This window comes from Strix uralensis, chromosome 6 (genome assembly GCF_047716275.1).
Source record: "Strix uralensis isolate ZFMK-TIS-50842 chromosome 6, bStrUra1, whole genome shotgun sequence".
Classification (NCBI taxonomy): domain Eukaryota; kingdom Metazoa; phylum Chordata; class Aves; order Strigiformes; family Strigidae; genus Strix; species Strix uralensis.
Genome location: NC_133977.1, coordinates 29,332,654 through 29,359,472, shown reverse-complemented (window position 1 = coordinate 29,359,472; position 26,819 = coordinate 29,332,654). Strand labels below are relative to the sequence as shown.

General features: G+C 39.9%; 2 protein-coding genes across 7 annotated transcripts in view; both read right to left on the bottom strand.

Moving 5' to 3' along the window:
• CYP27C1 (cytochrome P450 family 27 subfamily C member 1) overlaps positions 1 to 2,644 on the bottom strand; it is a 29,508-nt gene extending 26,864 nt beyond the window's left edge. For all 6 annotated transcript variants that reach the window (XM_074872311.1, XM_074872310.1, XM_074872313.1 and 3 more), the window contains exon 1: positions 2,384 to 2,644. The gene's annotated coding sequence lies outside the window, so the exon portion shown is untranslated. The remainder of the gene's footprint in view (positions 1 to 2,383) is intronic.
• A 1,837-nt stretch (positions 2,645 to 4,481) lies between these two features.
• ERCC3 (ERCC excision repair 3, TFIIH core complex helicase subunit) lies at positions 4,482 to 26,783 on the bottom strand. The gene is made up of 15 exons (XM_074873524.1): positions 26,701 to 26,783; positions 26,362 to 26,567; positions 24,859 to 25,095; positions 24,155 to 24,204; positions 22,646 to 22,781; positions 22,270 to 22,437; positions 20,966 to 21,170; positions 19,969 to 20,283; positions 18,647 to 18,831; positions 15,486 to 15,688; positions 11,927 to 12,023; positions 11,620 to 11,737; positions 10,321 to 10,439; positions 6,131 to 6,283; positions 4,482 to 5,348 (listed from the first exon to the last, which is right to left on the bottom strand). Exons 1-15 carry the CDS (start codon positions 26,717 to 26,719, stop codon positions 5,214 to 5,216), a joined length of 2,346 nt encoding a protein of 781 aa, XP_074729625.1. The 5' UTR covers positions 26,720 to 26,783; the 3' UTR covers positions 4,482 to 5,213.
• Positions 26,784 to 26,819: the final 36 nt, after the last annotated feature.

The window sequence follows — 26,819 nt, the reverse complement described above, 5'->3', positions numbered from 1 at the left end:
TTTTGTTTGACTTTCAAATTAGAGTTATTAATGTATGTATATGCCACTGAGGTTGCTGCTTTACTGACACACTTAGCATCCTTACTACTGCGAAATCCGAGTTGGAGGTCAAACTTGCAAACTGCAGCACGTTAAATGATCAACATCATGAGTAATCCCCAAAATTTATGCTACAGGAGATAGATGAAGCTCAAATACAGTTTCCTAGAGTAGACTTGAAAAAGAGGAAGAGTGAAGGAAAGAAACCAACAAACATTTGAAAGAGCAGCAGAGTTTTACATAGTGAAAGGTTTAGGGTGTAACCTAAACTGGTGGGGGGATCAGCAGTGCCTGATCCCATTTTCCTCCTGAATATGATCACAGACTTGTTTCAGGTAACAGAAGTCCAGTAGGATTGTTACAGAATTCCCAGGACTAATGGTGAGTGTAGTAGCCATGATATAAAACCTCCTTCCAATCCACATAAAACCACCAAACCATAAAGAAGGGAGAAGTTATGCCATCAGCACTAGCCAACCAAAACACATTTATGTGACTTGGAAGATAAATATTTTCTCCTGCATCTACGATCTTCCAGGGTGTATATTTATCAGACATCTTAACACCTACTTGAAAACACACTCACAGTTCTTTAAATTTAAACAATGACGTTTGTCCTAGCCTGTCGGTCTGTTGATTTGAAAACTTGTTTTATGTACCAGTTTGGACTTTTGTTATTTCAAACAAGTTGGAGCACATGCCTCTTCACAATAGAAGTGTTTCAATTTTAGTTAACTTTTGGTATGTAACGAGATCACAGTATAAACTAAACTTGACTACTGACAATTTAGATTGTGTATTATTTTTGGATGATAATTTGTCTCCAAATCCATAGTCATACTGTTCTCTCAGTCTAGACCCCCTAGTGGGGTCATATTAATTGTACTTTGTTACCCCCACTTGGTTATTTCTAAATCCATTTTAAGCTTGCCCTCCTCTTTGCATGAACTCTGACAAAGTTCAGTTGAAGCTTTCTTTGTGTCCTAATAACATTGGTATTCAGAGTCAATGGTTACATTATCATCTTACCAGGAATTCTGTTTTCTTAGAATTATTCTCACTTTTTACCAGTCTTAGTTATATCTGGCTTGTAATTATTTGAATGTTATTTTATGATATACAGTATAATAAATATTGTACTGCATGTTTTAAGTAACTGTTTAAATAGCTAACGCATCTATAATTTATGGAAGTAAAAGAGATTTGATCAGAGGCATTTAATTCTGCCCAAGTAAACCTCCAGCTAAGACTACAGATAGGCTCTTCAGAACATTTGCAAGGAAGAAAAAGCTGAAAAGGTGCTGAAATATCAGAAATGTAAACAAAAATTTTCAGTGCCTTTTGAAACATCTCTTCCATAGTCATGATTTTTGCCTTTTCTGATTATCCTCAAACCAATCTTCTGAAAGATCTTTTCAAGTTGTGAAGTTATGTCTTTGGAATTCTAAATGCTTTCTAAATTCCCATGTTTTTTGCTGAAAAGGGGACAAATTTGAATTTAACACGCGATGAGGTGAGAACAGAGCTTACAGGTAATTTACTATTGAAGCAGCTTTAGTTTAAAAGAAAAATTAAAAATGCTTCTCTCAATCTCTGGTTTCATCTACCATGTGACAACAGTCAAAATCTTAAATCAAATATTCTACAAAAAGAAGGTATTTAAATCAGAGCAAGCTAGACATCCCCAGGTGTTGATAGCTCTGTGCATGATTTACTGTTCAGTGCTTAACAAGAACCCCATGAATCGGCTGCAACAAATAAAGAATCCAGCTCTACTGATAGACTTTTTGTAGCGGGTTTATATTCTTATCCTATGTTTCTTACTGTGTACCACATTAAGTTATCCTGAGAACCACTCACCTTGAAGTCCCAAGTTTTTAAACACACTAGAAAAAAAGGTGCTACTAAAAATTATGGCCATCAGAAGGGCATAAGGAACCAGAGAAATAGAAACTGGGTGTAGTTTAGTGCTTTGCCGAGCTGTAATGCTGCTGAAATTGCCACTCCAATGTCACTGTGCCCTCTTAGTCTAGAAGGCCATCTGAATGAGTAATGATATCCTTCAAGCATTAAACCCTCCACAGACAGACACTTGCTGGTTTACCATGAAGATGAAGAGCACATAAACACGTTTCAGTATTGTAGCCTAACAGAAACACAAGGAACTATTAAAAAATGACAATTCCTCAAGAAGATTAAGTTTCCTCAGTACAGAATCCAGCCTAACTAAGGAGGTGGCCAGAGAGCAGAGAAAAGGCTTTTATTTCAGCAAGGAAACCTGAATTACATCCAAGAAAAATCGCACCTCCTCTGTCCACAGACTTCCAAGAAATAATGTACTTACCCCAGAGTTCACCTGCCTCTGCCATTGCTCATGGTCTGAAACACAGCTTTGCCACACCGATGTTATTTTGCCCCAGTTCAGCTGGAGCCCTACAACAAACAAATCCTTTCCGGGTAATCATCTAGCTATCACTGTTCATTTGCAAGTCATCTGGATCCATGAACTGTATTGCTCCGTGCTGCTGCTAGGAAACACACAGTGTTGTGCAAGCATACTCCCGTCGGGACAAAGGCAGCACCTCAGAAGGTTACGTACACAGCAGCGCAATGGCAGAAAGCAAGATTTTCTTCATGTGCACCATTTTCAAGGTAAATGTGGAGCTCTCAGCCATGTTGTTTCCACAGTCTACTTAGCAAGGGATCTTGCTATCCATTTGTGCAAGAGAAGCGTTGGCCAACAAGAGCGTCTGGTAAAGCATGTGAGGACCTGACTGCACTCCAAGAGAGCTAGGGGCCCCGATTCTTTGGATTCGGGCCTCAGGGCAGCGAGAGCCCACCACGCACCGCCTGGTCATGGTGAAGCATTACGGCTGGAGTCTACAGTACTGCTTCAAATAATGACGCCCACCTGACAAAACGTAGCGCTGAGTTTTGTGACTGCACAAGACAATAGAGTTTCCTAGAGAGCTGGGATTGCAGACTATTTCTGGAGCAGTCCTGTGGCCGTTGGGTCAGGAGCTCTGCCAGACTGCGGGAGCACCTCAGCACTGCCGCACTGCGGGAGTAGTGAGGGGCCAGTAGAAGAAAAGCCCCAGGAACCAGTGATGTTTCTTGGCGACTGACCCCTGTCTGGAAAGCAGAACTGACTGACCATATTCCAGTACAGATGCTGCCATACGCAGCGGCAACTGTTTTGTAGTAAGTAAATGCATACCAGTCTGCCACATGCAGCTACAGTCTGGAGTAATGGCAGGCAGTAATTACTGCAGTAATCATATCAAAGTAATTAAATCTAAAGTTTGAATACCAACACACTATTACAGAAGCATGGAGTCATTCTTACCTCATAAAATCATTATGCTTTATTGATGCTGAAAGTACTGCATCCCACACAGACCCATTACTTAAAAGAGTAAGATCATCAGTCATCATAGCAAAGATTTACGACATAACTACAGTGCTGTCCTAAATCCAGCTACTACTAGTGCCACAATTACAAAAATTAGTACTACTATTAAGCCATTTCCACATTTAGTAGGTTGGTTTTTTTCAAGTTTATGAAGAGTGGAGAACAGTTCCAAAGCAATTCTTAAAGCATCTTAGAGAGAATTATGCAGAGGGACGTGGGCTGATTTGCCCAGCTTTCCCATTGTCACAGAGTCCTCCCATTATACTAAATTATCATTTTTCTAACTCTTGCCACAAGAGCTGGTCTGAACTACTGTTAGAAGTAAATAAAGCTTTAAAACTGGGGAGAGGAAATCAGCACCAGAATACTGCACATTAATCTCTTCCATACAAGCCACTCAAGCACTGTCATGGCTGGTCCCAGTTTGTGAGGCAGAAGACTCAGAACAAGAGAAAGAACCAGGCATTATGGAGTAGGGCTCAGACAAAACAAAGTTTAAACTGAACCAGATCAGTTCTGTTTTCAAAATTACCTGACCCTGGTACAGAGACTGAAAACAAGCACCATGCGTTCTGAATTATGCTTCCAATATTTCTACATTCTCAATTTGTGAATTTATGGTAGTAAGAAGCAGAATATTTTTCTGAAGCACGTTTGTCATATAACCAGGATAACTCTACCATATACACTCCTTTCAGTACGGTAAAGATTTATACTAACCTATTTTGAACCAACAGATCAAGATCAATGTTATTTCATAGGTTGCTCCTAAAGCTCTACAAACTCTCAGCAAAAACCCACCTCATAATACAATACCAAGTAGCATAACCATTACAATATTAAGGAGATGTTATTTAAAAAGCATTCTTCTGCCACAAACCACACCCACCTCTCCTCAAATTTTCTAGAAACGCACTGCAGTCTTCATTAAGAAAAAAACCCCAATCTCAGGAATCACCTCTGCTTCCAACTCACCTTTTGACAAGTCAAAACACTTTTTGATTCAATAACTTCTGCAGTGACAATGCACTGTTTGGCACTTATGATGGTTTTATTGCATGGTTAATAAATAGAATATAAATGACAAGGGTAACAGCTTTTATTTCAGCTTCTCGACAGCAGCAAGAAAAATGAGGAAAATGGAGCACAGAACTTATTTGTATTTACTAATGCTTTACTTGATTTCACTTTGGAAACAGAGTCCCTCTTTCTCCTTGTCTTTGAACTCCAAAGTATTTCCAAACAGTTTGTTAGAATTTTAAGACAGGTTAAGTCGTAAGTATAAATTAGCTCCCAGTTTAAAAATATGATGTAAAGTGCTCCTATCAGGATTTGTTCAGCTCAATGAATGATTTTTATTTAAGCATTTTAAAAAACAGTATTTTGTTGGGCAGACACAATAATCAGATAAATAACATTTCAAACATCAGTACAAACTTCATTTACAAAACCTTTCCAGAAGTCTTCTGGAAAAGGGTCTTTAGCTGATAAAAATAAATTCTATTAATTACCCTGAAAAACAGACAGGTATAACCAGGATCCAGTCACTGGATAATATCTTTTCTATGGTAAGATTTAGTTCCTTTTTGCCTTTCACATTCACCCATGAAAGCACATATACTGCTAAGTAAATATGTGGCTATATAGATGCATATAAAAAAAGTCTTTTAAAGGACCTGTCAGAAATTTCAACTCCATATTTTTAGTTATGGAAACAGGTACATGGATCCACAGTCTTAGCAAAATGCACACATGAAGGGCATCATTTCCGGAAGCGTTTAAATAGTGGATGGATGTGTTTATTTGAAGATGCCTTACTCCGTGAAGAGTGGTATTCCATGTAAACCGTATCATCTGCTCCTGACATAGAGCTCATCGTGCCCGTACGACGTGACACCTGCAAGTAAGAGGAAAAAAAATAAGTGCTTGGTGTGTGATTAGACAGACTGACTCTAACCACTAAGTGACCTCAATGCCAAAAAGCCTTCAAATTTTTTTTCTTAAGAAGAATTTCTACAATGAAAGTCACTGCCTGCCACTCACGGTAAGTATACAAACATATGTAAGGTTTAATATGGAAAGACACCTTAGAGTGGGAATTCCTAACACATTTCAGCACAATGCCATTTAACTAAAAATTAATTACCACACTGTAGTTTGACTTTAACTTATGTACCAACAAATGTTTCAGGCTATTTTTTTTTTTTATCTGTTGCTGAAAGTGTCAAACTACTATCTACAATAATAGTACTTCTCCTGAAAATGAACGGAAGTGGCCCTTACGCTTCTGCCCTCTGGGCATGAGGAAATCAGGGCATGATTCAAGGAGCATAGTGCCACCACAAAAGGGTAGGTGCTGTGACATCTGTGCATCTTAAAAATGTTTTAAAATATTTTCATCGCTTGTGACTTAGAACATTTACTTCAAATTCTGTAACAATAGATCTGTCATCTCCTCCTTCAAATATGATGGAGAAGGACATGAATTCCACATCTAACTTCTTTCTAGTGCCCAACTACTCAAATAGCTAAGTGGTAATGCACCTTAAAAAAATAAATCTGTTCTCCAATGTTTCACAAAGACAGTAGGGCATCAATGATGGCATCACATTTAGAATTAGAATGGAATGGTCCGGTTCTGTCGCATTTGGTCATCCTTTTCAAAGCATTCTTCATTACCTGAGCTGACTTTGAACCATATTCTCCAGCGACTACTTCCTCCTCAGCATCCAGGTCAGAGGCTTGCAGGACTTTCTGGAGAAGCTGCTGCTGTTCTTCTTTGGATGAAAATGAAAGTTCTTCTTCTTCCATGCCAGCAAGCTTTGTTATTACCTAAGAAGCAGAGCACAGTACAAGGTGAGGGCTCTTCCTCCTCACTGTTAGCTATTCAAAACCAAGACAAAGATTTCTCATTCCATATCCTGTTGGAACTGCCTTTTAACTTTTGTTAATGATCTGAACAGCTTAACACTATGGGTAGCACAGATACATATAAAATCTTGCTAAGTGGTGTGCATATATACACACACACACATCCCTTGTTATCTTCCAACTGGAAATGCAAAATAGAAACCTTTGGGGGCAAAAAAAAAAACACGGGAAAAAAGAAAAACAAAAGCAAAGCTCTGGACAGAGAACGTCAGACAAACACTGTCCATACCAGCTTAACCAAGAACCTGACCAAAGCACATATAGGTCAGATGCACATTCAACTCGCTGCAAGGTTAGCTTCATGCTGTGGGATCTAGATTTGTCTAGATTAAGAACTAGTACTTTATATTATATTTAACAAAAATAATCCACTAGCCTTCCAGACACTGAGAATTTTAGCAATAAACATCGAGGAATATGGGAATAAAACCCCTAACAAATTGAGAGGTATGATCAGTTGTTGGGAGTCCCTGCCTCAACCTGCAACAAAGCATCATCAGCAGAGCAAAACGACTCCACGTTTGTGTACTTAGACACAAGGTAACTTTGCTGTTATGTTTGCTCTCTTTGAAACTCTTAGTAACTCATTTGATAACCATGGATGCAGGGCACATGCCATCTACTGGCAATATAGTGCCATTTACTCCATTAGCTGAAAAACCTCTTCCAAAGAACTGAAAAGCTCTCAAATTTCTGTTATAAAGCTTTACAATAGGCAGCTTGCTTTCTTAATTAGAAGTATTTTTAAAATTTCATATGAATTTTTCCTGCAGTTAAATGCATTCTGGTAAACATATGTTTATACATGAGAATCTCAGTTTTCCCATTAAGTTTCCAACTTGAAGAGGTTTTGAGAAAGACATTCTACTTGATTATGTAGTGTTTCCCCTCCTCATCTTCCTTTTTCAGTCTATCTCTTGAGCCACTACAATTAGATACTAATTGCTTCAGTAATCTGGGGGATCTGATCACAAAGACAGATAAAACAATATAAATACAGTTTAAGGCAAAACAAATCCACATTAGACACAAAGTACTGTTTTTGAAAAACAGGGTAATGAAACTCTAGAATGAATAATCACTCTTGTGGGCTGTTGACAATGGCAATTTCTAATTCGAAATGGATGTCTTTCTGAGAAATTTCCCTAAGCTTTAAGAATCCATTCAGGGGAGCAACCTGTCCTACTATATGGCTAAAGGAACACGGTGGCGTCCCCTTCTTGTTTATTTAGAAGCACATGTGTTATGATCATCTCAAAAATAAAGGAGTCATGAAAAGCAATTTTAAACTGCATTAGCCTGTTTCCAGTTGTGGCTGCAAAACAGTGCTAATGTGATTCATAGAACGGAAAGAGTTCCCACTGTGTCATCTTTTGTTTTAAGCTGTTCAACAGATGCCAAATTTAAAGTTATCCCCAATTCTTTGATAAAGTGAGGAGTTCTGCTACTGGTTTAAAATTTAATATACCCTACATTCAGTCTCTAAATAAAAACATAAGTAACTAAACTATCGTTAGCTAATCAAAAAAACCCACTAGATAATTAGACTCCAAGCAGTAAATTGTGATGACAAGGCTCCTATTTAAGAGTCAAAGACAAAATAAGTGATCTAGCAAAAAAGTCCTCTTTTTGATGCAAAGCAGAGAATGCAGCTTTTGAGAGATGGCGAGAAGAAATTAAGTCCTCGGAAAAAAAAGTGAAAACTCTTACCCTTTTAAAAGGAGTAATGAATTTTTAGTAATTTATGCATTAGGAACAAACATTCTGAAGGAGAGGACATCAGCACTGAAATAATTACCTAAAGATGAGATAGTCTCCAGATTTGGAAGAATAAGAAGGCAAACATGCTGGGGATGACATATACATAGTTGATCCTGCCTTGGAATGAAGAAACAGAATAGACGGTTTCCTGGAAGTTTCTTCCAGCCCTATTATTCTTTGATGCCAGCTATGGCTAAAGCTTAAAGTCTGGCAAACAGCAGAAAATAGATATTCTAACATTTTGCTCCTAAACTTCAAATAAAGAACATTCCACTACTGGTCAGCTAAAATGTTGCTCCAGATACTCAGCTGACACTTGCACTGTTTTTTTTTACCATATTACACCAAAACTCCTAGGACTAGGTGTTCCTTGCAAAACAAAATCCCTCTATTTTAGCCTCTTAGTTCTAAAATCCAATGCATTCAAATATACATAAAGGGATTTCTCTAATCTTCTTGGCTATAGCCACATAGATGCATTTTCTGTAATTAGTTGCAGCTTAGTACTGATCTATAATTTTGTCAAAATACATTCACTACAAAGCAAAACAAGGTTTTTACCTATAAAGACTGTGACATGTCTGTTTTGGTGTAAGGACCCCCTTAAATCTCTCTTTAATAGGCCAGTGATTACAGAGCAATTATTTATTTCAGCATAGCAGCAGTTCAGAGAGGTTTTACCCGTTGGGATGTCCCGTAGTGCCTGTATGCCTCAGGAGGAAAAGCTCTTGAATAGCTATGCTCAAGTGCAATCCCGTGGAGGCTGCTTGCCCTTGCACCCTGTGCAATCCTTGCATGATTCTGTCAATGCCCTAAGCATGAGCTTGTTCCCTAAAGGCAGATATGGGAGCCTTATCTTTTCTTCTTCTTCTCAGCAATGTTTCTCATTGGGAAGGCTTCTAATCAGAGCATTAAACTCCAGTTTTGTAAAGGAATAATTTACCTAAAAGCAAGAGCTGTCATGACACTGCTGCCTTTAACAACCCAATAGATGAGCACATGGGGCAGCCCATGGATTAAAAGAAAAATAAATGAGGTACACTGTGAAATCTATAAAATAGAGCTTTGGTGGAATGAGATTTTATGTTTGGAAGAAGACGACATATAGAGATCCATAATAAACCGAAGTACAAGGGATGATCAGTTTCCCAGTATGTCTGGAAAAAAGAGACATTAACTCCTTTACAAAAGGGAAACTTCTGACTCTGTTACATTGTCAACACTGCAACCGTTGTCTATTTTGAGGAGCAGATTTAAGTTGTAGGTAGGAAGATTTCTACTCTGCAGTAACAGTCTTTTCCAGCAGTAAATTCTGTCATTTCTTAAACAATTAACATTCAACCCAGTGATTTTGGTGATATACTTCATTCAATGCAGAGAAAATTACAAGTGGAAGGTCAAACTGTTGGTGGAAGATAAATAAGCACAGTCTGAAGACCTCCGTTAGCCAGAACAGTTTCTGCTAACACAGAGCCACCGTATCAACACGTCTGCATCTTGACTGATTTTCTGTACCACTGTAGGCTTTGGGCAGCACTGTGGAGACGGTGCACAAGATTAGTGTGTGGACAAAGATCCCTGAAAGGTATTTGTTTTGGAATGGGTTGGTAGACGCTTCAGACACCTAACCTTATGATTCCCAGAGTCAGATGTATGAATGTAGAGTGAATGAATCCTGCCCGTTATATGTTGTCATTAGCCACAATGAAAAAGATTTTCTCCCCGTAGCAAAATGCTAGTCTGAGACTGGAGTTCTTTGGAAATTACTTGTGATGTTTTGCATGTTTTCTGAATAGCTACTGGCCACTCTGACATGAAAACCTACCAACAATGCATAACCAGTATGACAATGCATAATAGGAGGCCTGCAGAGGTGAGCAACTGTACAGCATAAATATAAACCAACCATGCAAGTAACGTTCTGCTTCACTCCCCGGTGGGTGCTTGGTTTGAAGTTCAAATACTTACCTTTCTAGAAGCTGTGCTAAACTACTTGTATCTACCCTCACAGTAATACAGATGAGAAAACAATACTGGAAGTTCTTGCTTGCAAGCAATACTTTCATTAATACATTACACAACCAGAATTCTCAAGTATTTGACCTAATACCAACATGAAAGAATATGGAAGTTATATTCTTAGGCCCCAAGTATAATAAATAGAAGGGACAAGTTACCTTGAAGCTATAACCTTGATCTACAAGAAACCGTTGTCGCTTTGTTGAATATGCCATTTCCTGAGTGTCTTGGGATACAAGAGAATAAAAAAAGGCATTGTATTCCTCTGCAACCATGCCTAGGAGACAACAACACTGAGTGATTAGTCCCATTTGGAATGCTGCAACAAAGAACAAAAAAGGACTGAATACCGAACACAGGTGTTTAAATAAAGTTGTCTCTCCACAAAAATAATTTTCAAAGTTTAGCTGCACCCAGACCTTACAAAAACTGATTGACAAAGTACATGGAAAGAATGGAAATTCCTACTCTTGTTCTTAATAACTTGAGAATGGGCAAAAAGGAAAAAATGGAAATGTAGACTAACACAATTACACTGGTGCTCTGAGAAGAACTGCTAGGCAATGTGAAAGATAAAATTATTTTAAAGTCTATTATGTAAAGAAGAAGTAAAAAGTCAAGAGCAAGTATTGAAACAAATGTCAAAAAAATTCAATAGAAAAAGACAAAGCAAAAGTTTTATCAATGTAAACTGGAGTTTGAAGTGGTTTCACATTAAAGAAGGTGAGACAAAGATATTTAGCTAAGAAATCATAGCGCTATTTAAAGCCCAAGGATATACCAGGCTGAGTATAGTTTATTTTTTTAAACTTACAGTCCATAAGATCTATGACCCAAACAGCACTGGGTCCTCTTTTAAAAACCAAGGTTTTACTAAGACTTCGTTCATTCACTAACATGAATGTTTTTCATGTTTCTGTAGGCGTTTTTAAACAAAGTCTCAGCTGTAACAAGCATAAACTGCACATAAAATAAGCGTATGCAGATCTTAAATCCAAGTAGAAGGTATTTTAAGAATCATTTTTCTAAACAAAAAGCTCCTTGGTTATGCTTTGCAAGAACACAGCTAGTTGGAAACTAAATCCCATTTTTAAAAGAAAGTAATCTGCAGTATCAAAAACCTGCTTTCTAGAGACTTGCTTTTTAGAGTAGTGCTATGATTTTTTTAAAAACAATTTCATGTTGAGGAAATTATCAAGGAATGAAAAAGTGAAAGAACCACCAAAGAACAAAAAGTTCATTTTCCTTCAGCATTTTTTATCCTTTGGAAGTTTTCCCAACACAAAGCTTACTGACCCAGAAAATGCTTCATTTCCATTCAGTGGTATATAGGCATATTCTCTTTGACTAAAACATAATCCAAGGGCAATATAAAGAAGTGGCATGAACATCCAGTTTCTCTGCAGTTCTACAATACTGTGACCCAAGGCCCGCAGCCCAACACACGCTACATTTACCTTTTTTGGCTCTCAGCACTCGTCCCAGTCTTTGAGCCTCCTGTCTTCGAGACCCACCATGGGATGAAATCTGAATCAGAACATTGGCTTCTGGCAGATCGAAGGATGTGTCACCTACCTGTAACAGAGAAGCAGCCTCTGAGCAGTATCGTATTTCCATATGACATCAGCAAAGACTTAATACAAAGTACACCTTTGTGAGCTGCGATACAAAGATGTCAAATGGACAACATGCACATATAACTTGCTCTTAAATAAAGTTAACTCGGAAGATGGATACAGGGACACGCTGAATGTCCTCACTTACCTTGGAAATGAAAATAGTGTTGATTTTTGGATTGTGCTTGAAGTTTTGTAGAATTTGCATTCTTTCGCCTTGTGCAGTGGGACCATATATATAGGGTCTGAAAAGAACAGAACATATACAAATTAAATCAATTCAAGATTTCTCAATCATTTCTTATGAGGTACTAAGATACCATGGCAGGGAGCGCAGTACACATTTGAATTATACAAAAACAAACCAGACTTTGCTACAGCTTAGTTTACTTTTAGCTCGTTTGGCTCTTTATGGCATCTACCCGGTTGTTTGCGGAACCCTCTGCAGCAACCCAGTCTGCCAGAAATAAATTCTGACAGTTATAAATGTTTTGCAATTACATGCACCAGTGAAGCTGTATATCAACAGACTGAATACATTTGCTAAGCCTACATGAAAGACTGAAGGCAGCTGTTAAAATAAGAGATTTTTTTCCCTCAAATCTACTGAGTTAGCACATTGACAGCTGCAACCTTTTCTTACTATTTAAACACTTGAAAATCCAGGCTTCTCTACCAATGATATGCTGAGTGTCACAGGCTGGCTCCTGGATGTTGTTCTGGGAAAATTATTCTTGCTTTTGAAGTTAACTTCTTGCCACTCCTAATACCTTCTGGACCTACTGAACTAAGAACAAGGTCCCAAACATTCCATAGCCACGAGCAGCTCACAGTGGCACTTCACCTAACGTTTCTAAGGTTTGATGATGAATCACCTGGAACATCTTAACCCAGAAGGCTCACACAAACTCTCAGTCACCCACAGACTTCATGAGTAACTTGGGCTACTATGAATTTTCCAAGAAAATTTCTGGCTGTTTTCTTCCTGCCTAAACAGAGGGGTTTTTTTTAAAAAAAGCAGCTAGAAACAGCAAAGCCCACATAAAGAATGAGCGTGCATAGCCACTGCTTTTTCATCTGTTGCACTACTTTTCCAAATGCTCATTAACAAGCATCTCCAAATACCAGGAATCAAGTTCTACGATTTCTATTTTGTTCACACTTCCATACATTATTTCTAACACAAGGAACCAACCTCAAATGTTTCATTTAACTTTTAATATTGCACATACACAGGTGGTAGCTGAACATAAACATGCAGTGCACAGCACTAAGGTTTTGTATTCTTATCAGCTAATTCCTGTGTGTTGGCTCCTCTTGCTTTCTTCACTACAAACTTTATTCCAGTTTTTCTTCTAACAAACAATCCTAGTCGCCTCTAATCTAATTCTTCTATTTAGTGTATTTAACCAGATTTTTAGAAAAACACAGCTAAAAAATTAAAGTGGCAAATGAGTCAACTCTGAAACAATACTGTTATTATTCAATTAGTAGTATTCAGTAACATTTTAAGCCTTATTTGAAATTTCATTTAATATTTAAATTGTGATGATTTTAATCCCCAAGAAAACTTAAATGGAAGATTTAAACTGAAATTAAAGCATTTGTGAGCCTTCTGTTTCTTAAAACCACCAAGAAGGGGTTCAAACACATTTTTTAAGAACAGAATAACCTGGAACTCCTGGCTATCAATCCTCTATTTTATGGACCCTACTTGACAATAATTCATTAACACATAACTGAGTACCTTCCTGAACCTACAACATCCAATGTTAGACTGATTTTTTTTTTTTAAACGACTCCTTTTCCTCACTGCAAAAAGACATTTGAGGGATTTGCAAAGATAGATCCCTCTTCCATTAACTGACATAACTGTCAAAAACACAGAGGCACAAACCTTCAGAAACAGTGATTTAAACATATTAAAAACACCAGGAAAAAACAGTCAGCACATGAGCTATACTATACTGGCTGACAAAGCAAAAGCTGGCAAAACAGATTTGAATTCTGTGGCCCCAAAGTTATAGTGAAAATAATTCCTGTCATGTGCATGGCCTTTCCCTGCCAGTACCCAGGGAAAGGGGGGTAAGGGAGAAGCCGCAGAGCCACACAGAACATGGCCATCTCTCCCTCCACACAGGAACCCACCCACCCCACGTGCTTCACTCAGGTCACAGAAGTGCAGTGGGAACTGTCCCACTGCTGGGCCAGCACAGACCAGGCAGGCAGCCTCGGCCACTACTGCTGCATCTGCCGGGCTGCTCTCTCCTCCTTACACGTGTAATTCCTGCCCCACCCAAACCAACAGCTCCCTTTGTTTCAGCTTGCTCACAGCAAACTATGAGAGAATATTCTCTGGTTAAAATAAAGACTCCCTCACCTTTACGCAGCACTGCAAACCTCCTTTCTTTCTAACACTGACAGCCCTATAACCTGGAGCTCCATACATGATGTGAGGAACGGAGAATACACTCAAGAACACGAAAAGCAAGCACGTAATATTTCTTCAACTGGTTTTCCTGCCATGCTTCCACAGCAACTACTCCACTTAACAACTGCTGTGCTACTTAGCAAGCGCCCCCTCCCAGCATCGTCTTTGCTAAAGGCTTTTTTGTGGTGCACTGAACACTGCTAGAGACATTCCAGAGGCATCATTACGGCTAATCGCTGTCCAGACAGATTAAAAAACCAAGGAAAGAGACCATGGGTCTTGGAATTCATCCAGCACCATTAGCTCTGCTTACTGTTTGATGTCACAGCAAGCCAGCACAACACGGCTGTTAAACTACAGTCAAAACTGATCATGAATTTTGGGAAGTGTTAGGCTTGTTTGTGGTTTTGCTAAGAAGTACTGCTGAAATTCCTAGACGTGAAATCATACACAGTCAAAATGCCCCACGGCTTCCAGCAAGCAAGGCGCTATTTGGGCTTGTCAAAGAAAGGTTGAGGCCAGCTTCTATGCTTATTTTCCCCAATAATTGCTCTATACCTGATCCTGGCAAACATTCTCTCTGATCATCCCTCCCCAAATCCCACAGACACACTGATGCTAACCCCTCATTCAACTCTATTTATACAAACTTCTGTAACCACGCTCAAGTTAAGAGTCATTTAAGGTAGCAGAGAAGCTCATGGGAGCAATATCCTTTCATTTATCAAAAGATTACAGTAGCTCTAGGCAGTGCACTGCTACAGCACAGATTCCCCAAAAGTTTGTCTTAGGTTTTTTAGACAAGGTTTAGACCAAAAGAACCTGAAGAGGAATGTCTTGGATCCCAAAAGATCTTGAAAGATCCAGGGAGTGTCTATTTAAAAACCTTTGTCTCGGAGAAATAGGGAAAGCTACCATCTGTAAAGAAATAGTTCTAGTGATATTTTTAAAAGCCCCTCATTCTTCCACTGGCTTTTAATAATAATAAAAAGGATGGAGAAATACTAACAGTCTTTCAGAGAAATCTTGGATGAAAACTCCTCTGAGGCAAGTGCTAATCAGAGATTCTTTTCAAACAGTTCTACACCAAAATAATATTGCAGTGCCAATAAAATTCACCAAAAAAAAAAATACCCTCCCAAGCTCCTTTTTATATAGGAGGACTGGAGTTAAATCAAAGTATTACAAGAAATATCTAAAGACTCCTGAACGCTGTGAGATTACAATTTTCCAGGAAGGAGGAAAACAAGTGCCATTGTTGGTTGTGAACACTTACTTCCCAAGTCTGATTGCATACTCCTTCAATGCAAACACATTGTCAGCAAATACGATGATTTTATCATTCCGTCGCTCATGAAACTTAATCAGGAACTGGCAGGCTCTGAATTTGTTTGGGTTCATGGTGTACAGCAGTATTCGCTTCTTCGTTTTGATAGCTACATATTCTCTATAAAATTCAGGTGACATTGGGCACCAAACCTAGAATTAGAAAACATAGACACACACACACTAAGTAACCCTCTGTTATTTGTTTTATTCCAGCAGGAATTGAAAAGATATTTGGGAGATGATAATGCATTATGGCTTTCCGTATGGTGCAGGCCACAGATTTTAACACATTAACTTCTGTACCAAAATGCAAGCTACTCATTGGTGCAGTCTCCAGCACTGCCAAATGTTTAACATCATTAATATTCTGGCCTTCCAAAATGCTTTGGCAGTGAGATCCACAAGAGAAATAGGCAGTGGGATTGGGACAGGACTGGAAGATATTTCCTTTATGTTTCATACTTAATGATTTTACTGTATGTTACTACTTTTTACAGCGCAATAATTAAGGGAATGAACTGTGTAATCTCCCTGTCACAGCAGTCAAAGCTTTTCCCATAAAAATTAATTTTCATCCATATTCTGAAAGCTAAGAGACACATTTAGTCTTCATTACAGAACAAATTTACCAATCTTATTTTCATATACCCACAAAGGAGTGAACTTTAACAGCTGTTGAGTCTACAACTTCCAAAACACTAGGATTCATAAGAATCTTTCAATAGGTTTTCCTTAGCAATTATTTTATTACGTAAATACAGATCACAGTACTGCACAATTCTAGGCTTACTGAGATTTTTTTTCCTACTGTAGCATGAAGATAGAAGAAATTATGAAGTTAAAAAGTTTATGCCAATGCAATGATATTATCTATAGCATATAATGACACTCTACAGTGCATATAATTTAGAAGATATTCCTTCTGTTGTACATGGGTTATTCCCCCATATCCATTGCATGGTACAAATTAACAGAATACTGCAAAGAAAAGCCTCTTCCATAACCATCATTCAGCTAAGGAAGTTATGTGACAATTCACAGGAGTTTATTTAAACAACCTCAATTGTTCTGTACTGTTAAGAACTACTTTTTGTTTCAAAACGTTTTTTTTCCAGTGAGTTGAATGCTAGATGAGGCTTTTTTCATCCCCTGACTACATTAACAATAAATTTATGCATTGAATAGGCTCCACTGTTATTGTATGCTGTCTACATGAAAGAGATAAAATTGTTAAATCAGAAGAGAGTATTTCAAAGTGAGAATGAGATAAATAACATTTGATTGTAGTAAAATAATTCATCTATTGCTTAATGCCTCTGACTACATGGCAAAGTGAATATATTTTGATTTGTGTTTGCACTCTCTTCTGGATTTGGAAATGGGTAAGATCTACTTCTCACCCCAATGATCTTGTCATTTTTATATTTTGCAAGATGCGTGCTCCAAGCCAAAAACTTAGTAAGGTGGCTAGAAAAAAGAGTATTTGTAAATTACAAAACTCTGAAAAATACAGTTAAAGAACAGGTTTGTTCTCTTTTTTTAAACTTCTTTTAACTGTGCTGCTTGTTCTCTTTTAGAGCAGTGAAAGACTAGTACCTGCAATGACTATGACCTGCCTTATCAGACAGCAGCACTGCCCTCTCTTGCCACCTGGAAAGAATCGCCCTTAAAGAACAAACCAGATGTTTTCCTTGGCTACTGGGAATAAGCCAAGTTGATTAAAGATGCTACCTCTCAACAACACGTCAAGAAAATCCAAACAAATATGCAGTGCAGTTGTGCATGTATTAGACTTGCTACTTATCAGTCATCAACATTGCTTTTTTTGATTCTTTGCTTTTTTCAAAGTCTAAAGGGCAGTTCAGAGACTGAGAAGAGTTATGCTCCCAAGGCAGAATTAACCAAAGTGCCTAAACAGTCAAATTTGAATTTGCAGACTGGTTACTCTCCCTTCAAGCTAGTTATTTTCTAGATGCTCTTCACTTGCATTCCATTACTTAAAAATAGTTGTGGGTTTTTTTCCTTCTACAAACTCCAGTTTATAAAATATATAAACTATAGAATAGCTCACTTGCATCTGCATCTTTTATTCCAGTACCAGAGCTAGGAAGAAGTGCGTGAAACTAGCAAGACAGCAAAAAACACCCCAGGAAAACATTTACATTATGAAACTCCGTCATAAGCATGTTGTAGGTGCTAAAACTTTAATTCTATTCAATGGGAGTCTGGACAAGTTCTGAAAAAGAAACCCACTGATGGTTACACAGAAACCACATACAGCTCATAAATGACTGATGGCTTGGAGAATTAACAGATTTGTTTGCCCTGTTCTTATATGCTTCCCTAAGTATCTTCCTTGACAATTATCAGAGACAATAGACTAAGTTAGACCTTTAGTCTGACCCAGAAAGGTTACTTTAACATTCCAACGTGCCTGTGTGAAAGGTTTCCACTTTATCTATAACAGATTTTCCTCTCATCCACACACTGGAAAGAACAGAGGTCACACCATTATATTGTAAAGAAATAGTAAGATTCGGTCCTATGTTTTCAATTTTCACCTTCATGTATTCAGACCTGAAATACGCAGGTGTTTTCTTATATTTTTTTAAACTGTCTTTGTTTTAAGAGTTGCAAGAATTTTCCTCAAACAACTAAAGACTGTCTACCCACAGAAGTCTCTATAAAGCATCTTCCAGCATACCACCTGACATTATGCTCATCATAACACGATGTTACGCTACCACACAGAACTGAGCTTGAGGTAAGAAGTCAAGTCAGACAACACAAATGTCAACTGCATCCAACTAAGTCTACTGGAACCACTGTTCACATTTCTGAATGCTGACTTGGAGACAGCTGATCAAGCACCACAATCCCCACAAAGAGGAAGAGTGCTGAAGTCACTCTGAAGAACAGGTGGCTACTCCATTTGCCACCTGTTCGTATTGACCAGCGACAGCCTTGCCTAAGCTACAAAGTAAAGGAAAAGTCATAAGGGCACCTTTTTTCCCAGTTAAATACTTACTATTTTATACATCTTCCTTACAGAAAAAAGTTATAAGCATACTAAACAAACACTAGTAGTACCAAAAAGCAGAGCATCACCTCAGCACACTGGACTTTAGCAATGTAGCCACTGTTCTGCAGCTCCATCCAGTTGGCTTCATAGAGCTTTGGTCCGATCAGGAAGTTCAGGTCAACAATTTTATCATCTTCTCTGACCAGGGTAGCAGTCAGCCCCAGTTTACAATGAGCTTGTACAATAGTGAGCACACGTCTGAACATTTTTGCTAAGAAATGCAAGACAAATTTTCTGTTTACTTTCCTGAATGGATTTAGAAGACAAATACTGCAACTTAAGAAAAACACTTTCATCAACTCCTGAACACAAAGCAAGCACAGTCTGGGGAAATTTTACCCCATTTCATACACACTTCTAACAAATCTGTGTTACAGCAAAACTTTCTACTAATTGCAGCTTTAGTTTACATCTTCAGTGCACTCTGAAAATCCTAGTAAGCCTTCTGGTAAATTTATATTTTATATTTCCCAAAATAAAATTAATATATTCAGAGGTCACATGGCTTGCTTTAGGTCATATAGTATTTCATAGGAAGAAGTATGACACAAGGACTCTTTAGTATTGCTAGAGATCACAGAGGGGATTCTAAGCCTTAATTTTTATGAAACCAATAAAGAACAAAAGTGAAAGAACGGTGGCAGCAACACACTGCTTGGGTAAAATGGTAGTTAATCATCAAGATCTACTTCTAAAATCCATCATTTCTGCAGACACCAAATTATATTCAAATGAAATCATGAGAATGAGGTACAGCAGCTAACAGAATCCTGGGCGATATTTTTAGCCAGGATTACTCCACAGACACTTTAATACTACATTATGGCTTTCCAAGAGTATAGATCTCAATTACATAGTAATTTCAAATCCAACAGCTATTTCTGAACAGTAATCACTATGGTTACTCATATTTTATTGAGTAGAAATAGATATTAAAAGCTACCCAACAGTGCCGCTACATCTCAAAAGAAAAGAAGGCAGATGAATTCCTCTCCTGTTCAAATTTGCCTACATCAAAATTATACATATGTAATTCAGGTATCTTAAGAGCAGTTTATCAACCTACCCAGAATGAGAAGGCACTTATATTTTACACTGCCATTACAGAAAACACAGCGCCTAATTTGAAGGGTTTCAGAAAACTAATGGTCAGCTAAACTCTGTAGTATCAGGGGAAAAAAAACAAAAAAAGAAAGAACAAGGCAGTTTACTTGTCTCAAAACCCAAGGCCATGGGTTTACTCACTATATTAACCATGAGAAAGACAACAAAAACCCACCACTTCTAAAAGAGCAGAGTAACATTAACAGTGTGTATAACATGAAAGGTTTGCACACCGTTTCCTTACCAGGGATAGTATGTACTTCATCAAGTATCATAAGGCCCCACTCTTGACTTTTAAGCCACTCCATTACTCTTTCTGCTTCCCAGGACCTTTTAGTTGTGTGCCCCAACATGGAATATGTGCTGATAGCAATGGAACAGCCAATGGGCTTGTCTTTGGCATCAGAAGTGAACCGGCAGATCTGACTGTCGTCGATGGTGGACCACATCTTGAATTGAGCTTTCCACTGCTCTACAGACACTGCAGAATTACCAAGGACCAGGCACCGCTTGCGGACGGTACACGCAGCCGTCACGCCAACTAGAGACTTGCCAGCACCTGCAGGGGAAGAAGAGTGATGTTCATTAGTCATCTCTCAGATATCACTGGAGTAGGAGGGAGGGAAACAAAAAAAGAGCAAAGGAAAACAGGAAAACTGTGAGAGGATATGGAATGATGTAAGGGCATTCTTCATCGTTTTTTTTATAGTCTTGTATAGTCTTACAGAAACGGAGTATTCACTTCTGAAAAACCAGGTGGATTGTCTACTGCACACATTTCCTCAAGAAAATCATTGTAAACAATGGCTTTGCCAATTAGAAGCAATCCTTTTAATGCTTTCTTAATTTCAAAAGCATGTTAAATTCCAAGTGGCTACAGAAAGCTTCCCCTAAATGTGATCTATCCCACTGCCCCCACCAGCTATGTTCGTTCCCTCCACAGGAAGTCCTTAAACCTTTCCATTCCTCCTTCACGCTTCTTCCAGCATCCCTTACGCGCTCTCTCAGGCCCTCGCTGTATTTCCTATATGCTTCCTCCATCCCCAGCACCAAAGGCACTGGGACGCAGTCTCCTGTTCTCTCCCTTTTCCACTGTTTCCTACAGGTTGTCCCAATCATCACATTCCTTATTTCTTTCTCAAGAACTACTGTTTGAAATTTAAGCAGGTGTCATATTTGGAAGTTACTTTACTACAGATGAATAAAGAACAAAACCCCTAAATACCAACCCAGAAACTTACCACATGGCAAGACAATAACACCAGATCTGGCTCGCCCATTTCCAAACATCTTCCTTAGACTTTTCTCTTGATAGGGCCTGAGGACAGCTGTAGGTTTCAAATCGATATTAATATCAGGATTCACAGAATCATTTCTGAAATCATATTCTGCCAGCAAGGGGTACTCCAAATGGATACAACGCTTCTGAAGTTCTTCAATCATCTCCTGAGGAGGAAACAAAGGTTCAGATGGTAAATTCTCCACATCTGAATTAAAAAAAAAAAAAGAAAAATCGTTTTTTTTTTTTTTTTTAAACAAACAGCCAAATTATATATAGTAGCATTTGAAGTTAGATTTATTTTTTATGGTCGTGAAGTCTGCAAAAGTTAAAGTTACTTTCAAAAACTTTATTTGTGATCACCCCTGCCCCCCTCAAATATTTTAAATAACAAGTGATAGGAGACAGGACTATTTAGACAGATGGAAGAACACGACACATTAATCTCAGATGTGTTGTTTATCCAGCAGTGACTAAACTACACCCTGAAGTCCTGCAACAAAGAGCTCAGTAACAGACACAAAAGGTTTAGTGTGTTACACAGAAGGACCTACCAAAGCTGCACATCTCTTATCTGGAAAATCTCCATACCCTGTTAACACAGTTATTCCACCACAATGTCAGCTGATTCAATCACCAAGAGGTTGTTGGGTTGGGTTGGGCTGGGTTTTTTAAAATAAATAAAATAGCTACTAAGTTATCTTTTTTAAAAAATTCTGGTTTTCCCAGTAAGGCATCATTAGAATCACCAAGCCCAAAAACAACTTGAGAAATTCTACAAAAGCTCTCTGAAGGTCAAGCCAAGACTGCTCCAACCTCCAGCTACCCTTCTCAAGCTACGAAGTCAGAACCACCAAGAGTTCCTTCTACATGAATCACAAAACAAACAGGAAAAAAAAGAAAAAATAACCCCAAAAGCTCTGAAAGCAACAGTAGATTTGCCCTCCACTGGATTCTCACTTGTCCTGCACAAAACAACACTAAGCTGCACATGGGGGAACCTCCCTTAGTCTCTGGAGCCTTCCTCTGGCCTCTGAGCACTACGCCTTGTGAGCAGGGAAGGAACAACACTCAGTCTGTAGCCCTCTACAGAAGAGGAAGACTCTTAAGATTTTGGAAGGTAAAAGGAAAGAAATGTTAATGACTTCCAGCGAGCTCCCCTATCAAACAAAGAGCCACAGTACTTGACGTTAAGTTCTCATGCTTATTTGGAAGTCCTGGGCACACTCCCAAAAGCTACAAATGCGGAGACTAAAATTTTCATACTTGCTTGACTTCAAAAGACACTGTCTGTGTTTCCTCCTCCTCATCATCATCATCTTTGTCCATCTGTTCATAAAACTCAAATAAGTCAGCCGCGACATCTGGCTTAATCTGAGCATCTGCTCCCTGTGATGTGGACGGACCAAACCCACTTTCACTGGATTTGGAAATCTGAAATAGATGGACAGGAATTTTCACCAAGGGTTTCATTAGAGACACACTCCACCCCCATCCCCCAATTTGAGCTCATTAGGGAAGCACAGATCATTGCTGACAGAACTGAAAGCAACTGCTGATACAAAAAACAATAACCACTCTAAACTACTCAAACAGTTTATCCACTCTTAATTCAATAACTTTAAAACACGCCCAAACATACCGCTGATTTACTTGTGAATGTCTCTGTAATAAGCTCTGTTTCTTCACCCTCAGCATTTCTCAGGCGACAGTCTCTGATTACATGGTCTTGCAGAAGCTGCTGAATGACATCAGGATGGGTACTTTCCACAAAATACCTAAAATTAAAGAACAAAGAAAAAAATTTTTATGAACTAATGAACTGAGTAACTTACAGGAAGAGTGATATAGATGCTTAAATATATAACTATACCAGATGCACTCTCAAGTATCCAATCTTGGGGGTGACAATTTAAAAATAAAGAAATTATGGCAATCAAAATTTTTAAAAGATGCCTCATACCAAAAGCATCATGTGGTTATTCATCTTGCTCAAATGTTCTCTAGCATAATACGAGTGGGAAAACTCCAGAACTGCCTAGAGAAAGCTCTCACATATGTATCTTATTTGTGACATGTGACACAAGGCAATTTTTTGGAGACTGAATTGAGGTGAGTCTGTGGAAACACTGGATGTTGTGCTTTAAGGTCTTGCCCACAGGACCAAAAAAGCCTAAAAGACAAAAACCCAAAACCTCCAAAACACAAACCACCTAAAAATTCAAATTAGTGCATCCCAAAATTGTTTTTCTCCCTGGAGATTCATCAACACTGATGCTGGTTAGAGATTACAGTTAAAATATGAGACAAGAGAGACTTAAGTCTTAAGTGGCATGGAAGAAATCTTTTTCTCAGAAACACCTAGGAAGCAGACAAAAACCTGCTAGTAATACTAGCATTAGTTCTACGCAAAGCAGCAGGTTCAGAAAAGCAGCAGCACAAGCAGAGCATTATATTATAGTTCCAGGGCTTATCTGTGCCTGTCAAGACAACAGAGAACTTTGCAAAAGAAATAAAAGGAGAAAGAGAAAACAAAGGCAAGGTACAGACATGGGCTTTAGGTTTCTGCTGACTCCTTCCTTTCCCTCTCCCTATCGCAGAATCATAGGTTTAGATAAAATTGGTGAGCTCTAAACTAGCTGACCTCTCAAGATCCCTTCCAACATTATCCTCTAGGTTTAAAACAAATCAGATTCAACCCAGCAACACACACGCACCTCTTGCCAATGGATTTGTTTATCCTTCCTGAATAATGGATTACAAGTCAGAAAGCACAAGACTGAAGGACACCTTTAGAAAAACTTGTCTAACCTGGCTCACGTAGATTAGGAAAGAATGAATAAAACAATTGTCTGAAAACCTTAAGGATATATTGCAAGTCCAAGCAACACAGAAACAAACTAGAATATAAAATTTGCAATGTAGTTTTAAAAATGTTGTGATAACCAGTAGTAGCTCAGGACAGCCAAACTGAATTAATTGACTAACGTATTGAGCGCTTTCAACAACTGAAAAAGTGCTCTTGTATTGACAGATGCCACACTCAGCTGGGAGCTCTAAGACTCAACAGCTACTGAGACCACTCATTTATGCACAGCTGTGCATTTGGAGGACTTCCTCTGCCACACTAGTTAATGAAGAAGACACTTACCTGTTATGTTTCAGTACCAGCTTCACCTTCCCGTAGCTGACAGTACACAGCTATGAAAGAACAAGAGCAGTCATTAGGAATATACAAAAGAGTGATTCTACATTTGGAACCAAATGCTGCAATGCAGTTTAGGTCTATGTGGGGAAACGTGGTATGATAAAATGTTTACTCGCAATGTCGTTATACTTATGGAACAAACCTGAAAGGGTATTTTCAGAAGACGCACACATCATTTCACACAGATCAGTCACTGATATTCAGTTTTGATACCCAACTCCAATCTGCTTCCAAGACTGCAAAAACATACTTGCAGGATAAGGTAGGCTATGTTTTATAGCGCCCAGCTATTCCAGACTGCTTCCCACATTCACTCTTCTTCCAGAGCAAATCTGAAGAAACTTTCCCCACATACAATTTCTACTGGCTGAAAGCATGCACAGAGATGCTTGGGTACACGTTTTTTTTTTTAAAAGGTATAAATCCCACACAGAATATATTGTGAAAATAATATGTGTGCAGCAATATACTATAAAAAGAGACAAAAAATTAGATAAAGCCTCTGTTTTCTTGAAACAGTGATGGAATAGAATAAGAAGGTAAAAACAATGAACGATTAAAAAAATAAATCAATTAAGCAGAGGCAGCAGGAAAGTGTTTTAGTAGTAGCAGTAGATATATTTCCAATGCCGATAAAATAGTCTTACCTTGATAAATTGAATTATTCCATCTGGGACACCAGTTTTGCTCAGTTTTTGTAAGTAGTCTGTGATATCACTTGTTTGTAAGCCAACGCTAACAGCAGCGTACAGTGAGTAAGCAGTCAGCTTGTACTCGTGAATGTGGGTTGGTCTGCACACAGGCTCAGCAATAGCAACCAAAAAATCCTGTGCGTACTTGTAAACTGGAGAAAAGGCTTCCAGAAAAATATGGCCATCAGGAGCCTACAGAAATAAAAAAAATTGCTGAAGGCACAAGTGTTAGTTGAACAGAACCAGGAATTTCCTACAAAGCAGTCATTATGATATAGAGACAGTCCCCTATTTAGGGAGTAATGCATCACAGGGTTTCAAAATAAAACGTTTGCCCTAACGATAAGGTTACAAGAAGAAAGGAGACACAGAAACACACAACTTTTGTCTTCGGCAAGGGTCCAGACATTGATTTGTCCGTGTCTCTTCTATAGCCCTAAGAATAAACCACACCCAGATCGATGGAGCTTTTCCAGATGGACATGTTGGGTGTTTTTTCTTTTTTAATGCTAAGGAAAGGAAATTGCTTGAGCAGAAGCAAACTTCCAGCCCTATTCCCCTGAAACCAAACTCCTCATTTTACACTAATTGAATGGAGGAGGAAAGATAGCATTTGGGCGTCACAGCGTTCAGTAACAGACACCCAGCAGATGCTGGCAGGGCAGGCACCTCTTCTCTATATGCTTGTACTAGTGGCCAAGCCTTGGACAGGTTTATTAACGTCCCTTTCAGCACAGAGAAAACAGATGGTACCAGCTGCAGAAGATGAGACCAGCCTGTCTTAAAGCTGTTTCATTCTAACACACAATCCCCACCGCTGTGTCACAGCAACAACAGATCCCACCTGTGTCACGAGCCAATGCACTCGCTCCCACAAGCCGTTTCACATCTCCCTCCCAGAAGCACCCCTCCAGTCGATGGCGCGCCCACAGCAAGGGATGCGGGACAGAGAGCCGACCAGCGGGGAGGCTGCTGGGAGGGGAGTAATTCGCCCGGGCCTTCCGTGGGGCTCCCACGCAGGGGCTGGTGGCCTTACCTGGGGTGGCCTCACGCTGCTCACAGCCCGGCTGTGCCCGCACAGGCGCTACAGGTACCGCGCTCTCCCGCGCCGAGGCCAAGGCCAGGAGCACGCTCCCTCCACGCAACCCTTTTCCTTGGTGTCCCCACTTGACGCCGGAGAGCCCAGCAGGCTTTGCCGGACGGCCCGCGGCACAGCCCCGGCTTCTTTATGGGGGGGGGAAACCCTCAAACACGTCTCTGTCAGCTTCCCTTAAAACCCTACCGGTAAGGGACGGCCTTATCGGTACAAACCCTACCGGTGAGGGACGGACTGACAGCCACCGGTCACCCGCCCGGGCCCGCCGCGCATCCGACTCCCCGTCAAACGGCAGCGGGCAGGCGCCCAGAGCTCATGGGGCAGGCGCAGGCCCGAGGCGGGGGGCGCCCGCCCGCACGTACCACCCAGAGGGGCCGCGAGGCGTGGTCGGCCTTCAGGGGCATCTGGTGCCTGTAGTCCTTCGCCCCGTACTCGTCCACTTTGGTGCCGCTGTCCTCCACCTGCTTCCCCGCCGCGGACGGCACCGCCTCCTGCGACTCCTTCCCGGGAGCTTCGTCCTCATCGTCGTCGTCATCATCGTAATGGCGCTTCTTGGACTTCTTCTTATCTGGGAGCAAAGCCGGAGCTGTGAGAAGGCGGCGCGGCCGGCACCCCCGGCGGAGCCGCCCCGCCCCGCTCTCCCCCGGCCCCGCGCCGCCGGACCGCTGCCGGCCCCGGGCTGCCCGCGCCGCGCCGCTCACCCCGCTCCTTCCTGCCCATGGCCGCCGCGCAGCGCCTGCCGCCCGCCCCGGACGTCACTTCCGCCGCGCGGGAGGGGAGGAGGCACGCGGCGGGCGGCCCGCGCCCAGCGCCGGCGAGT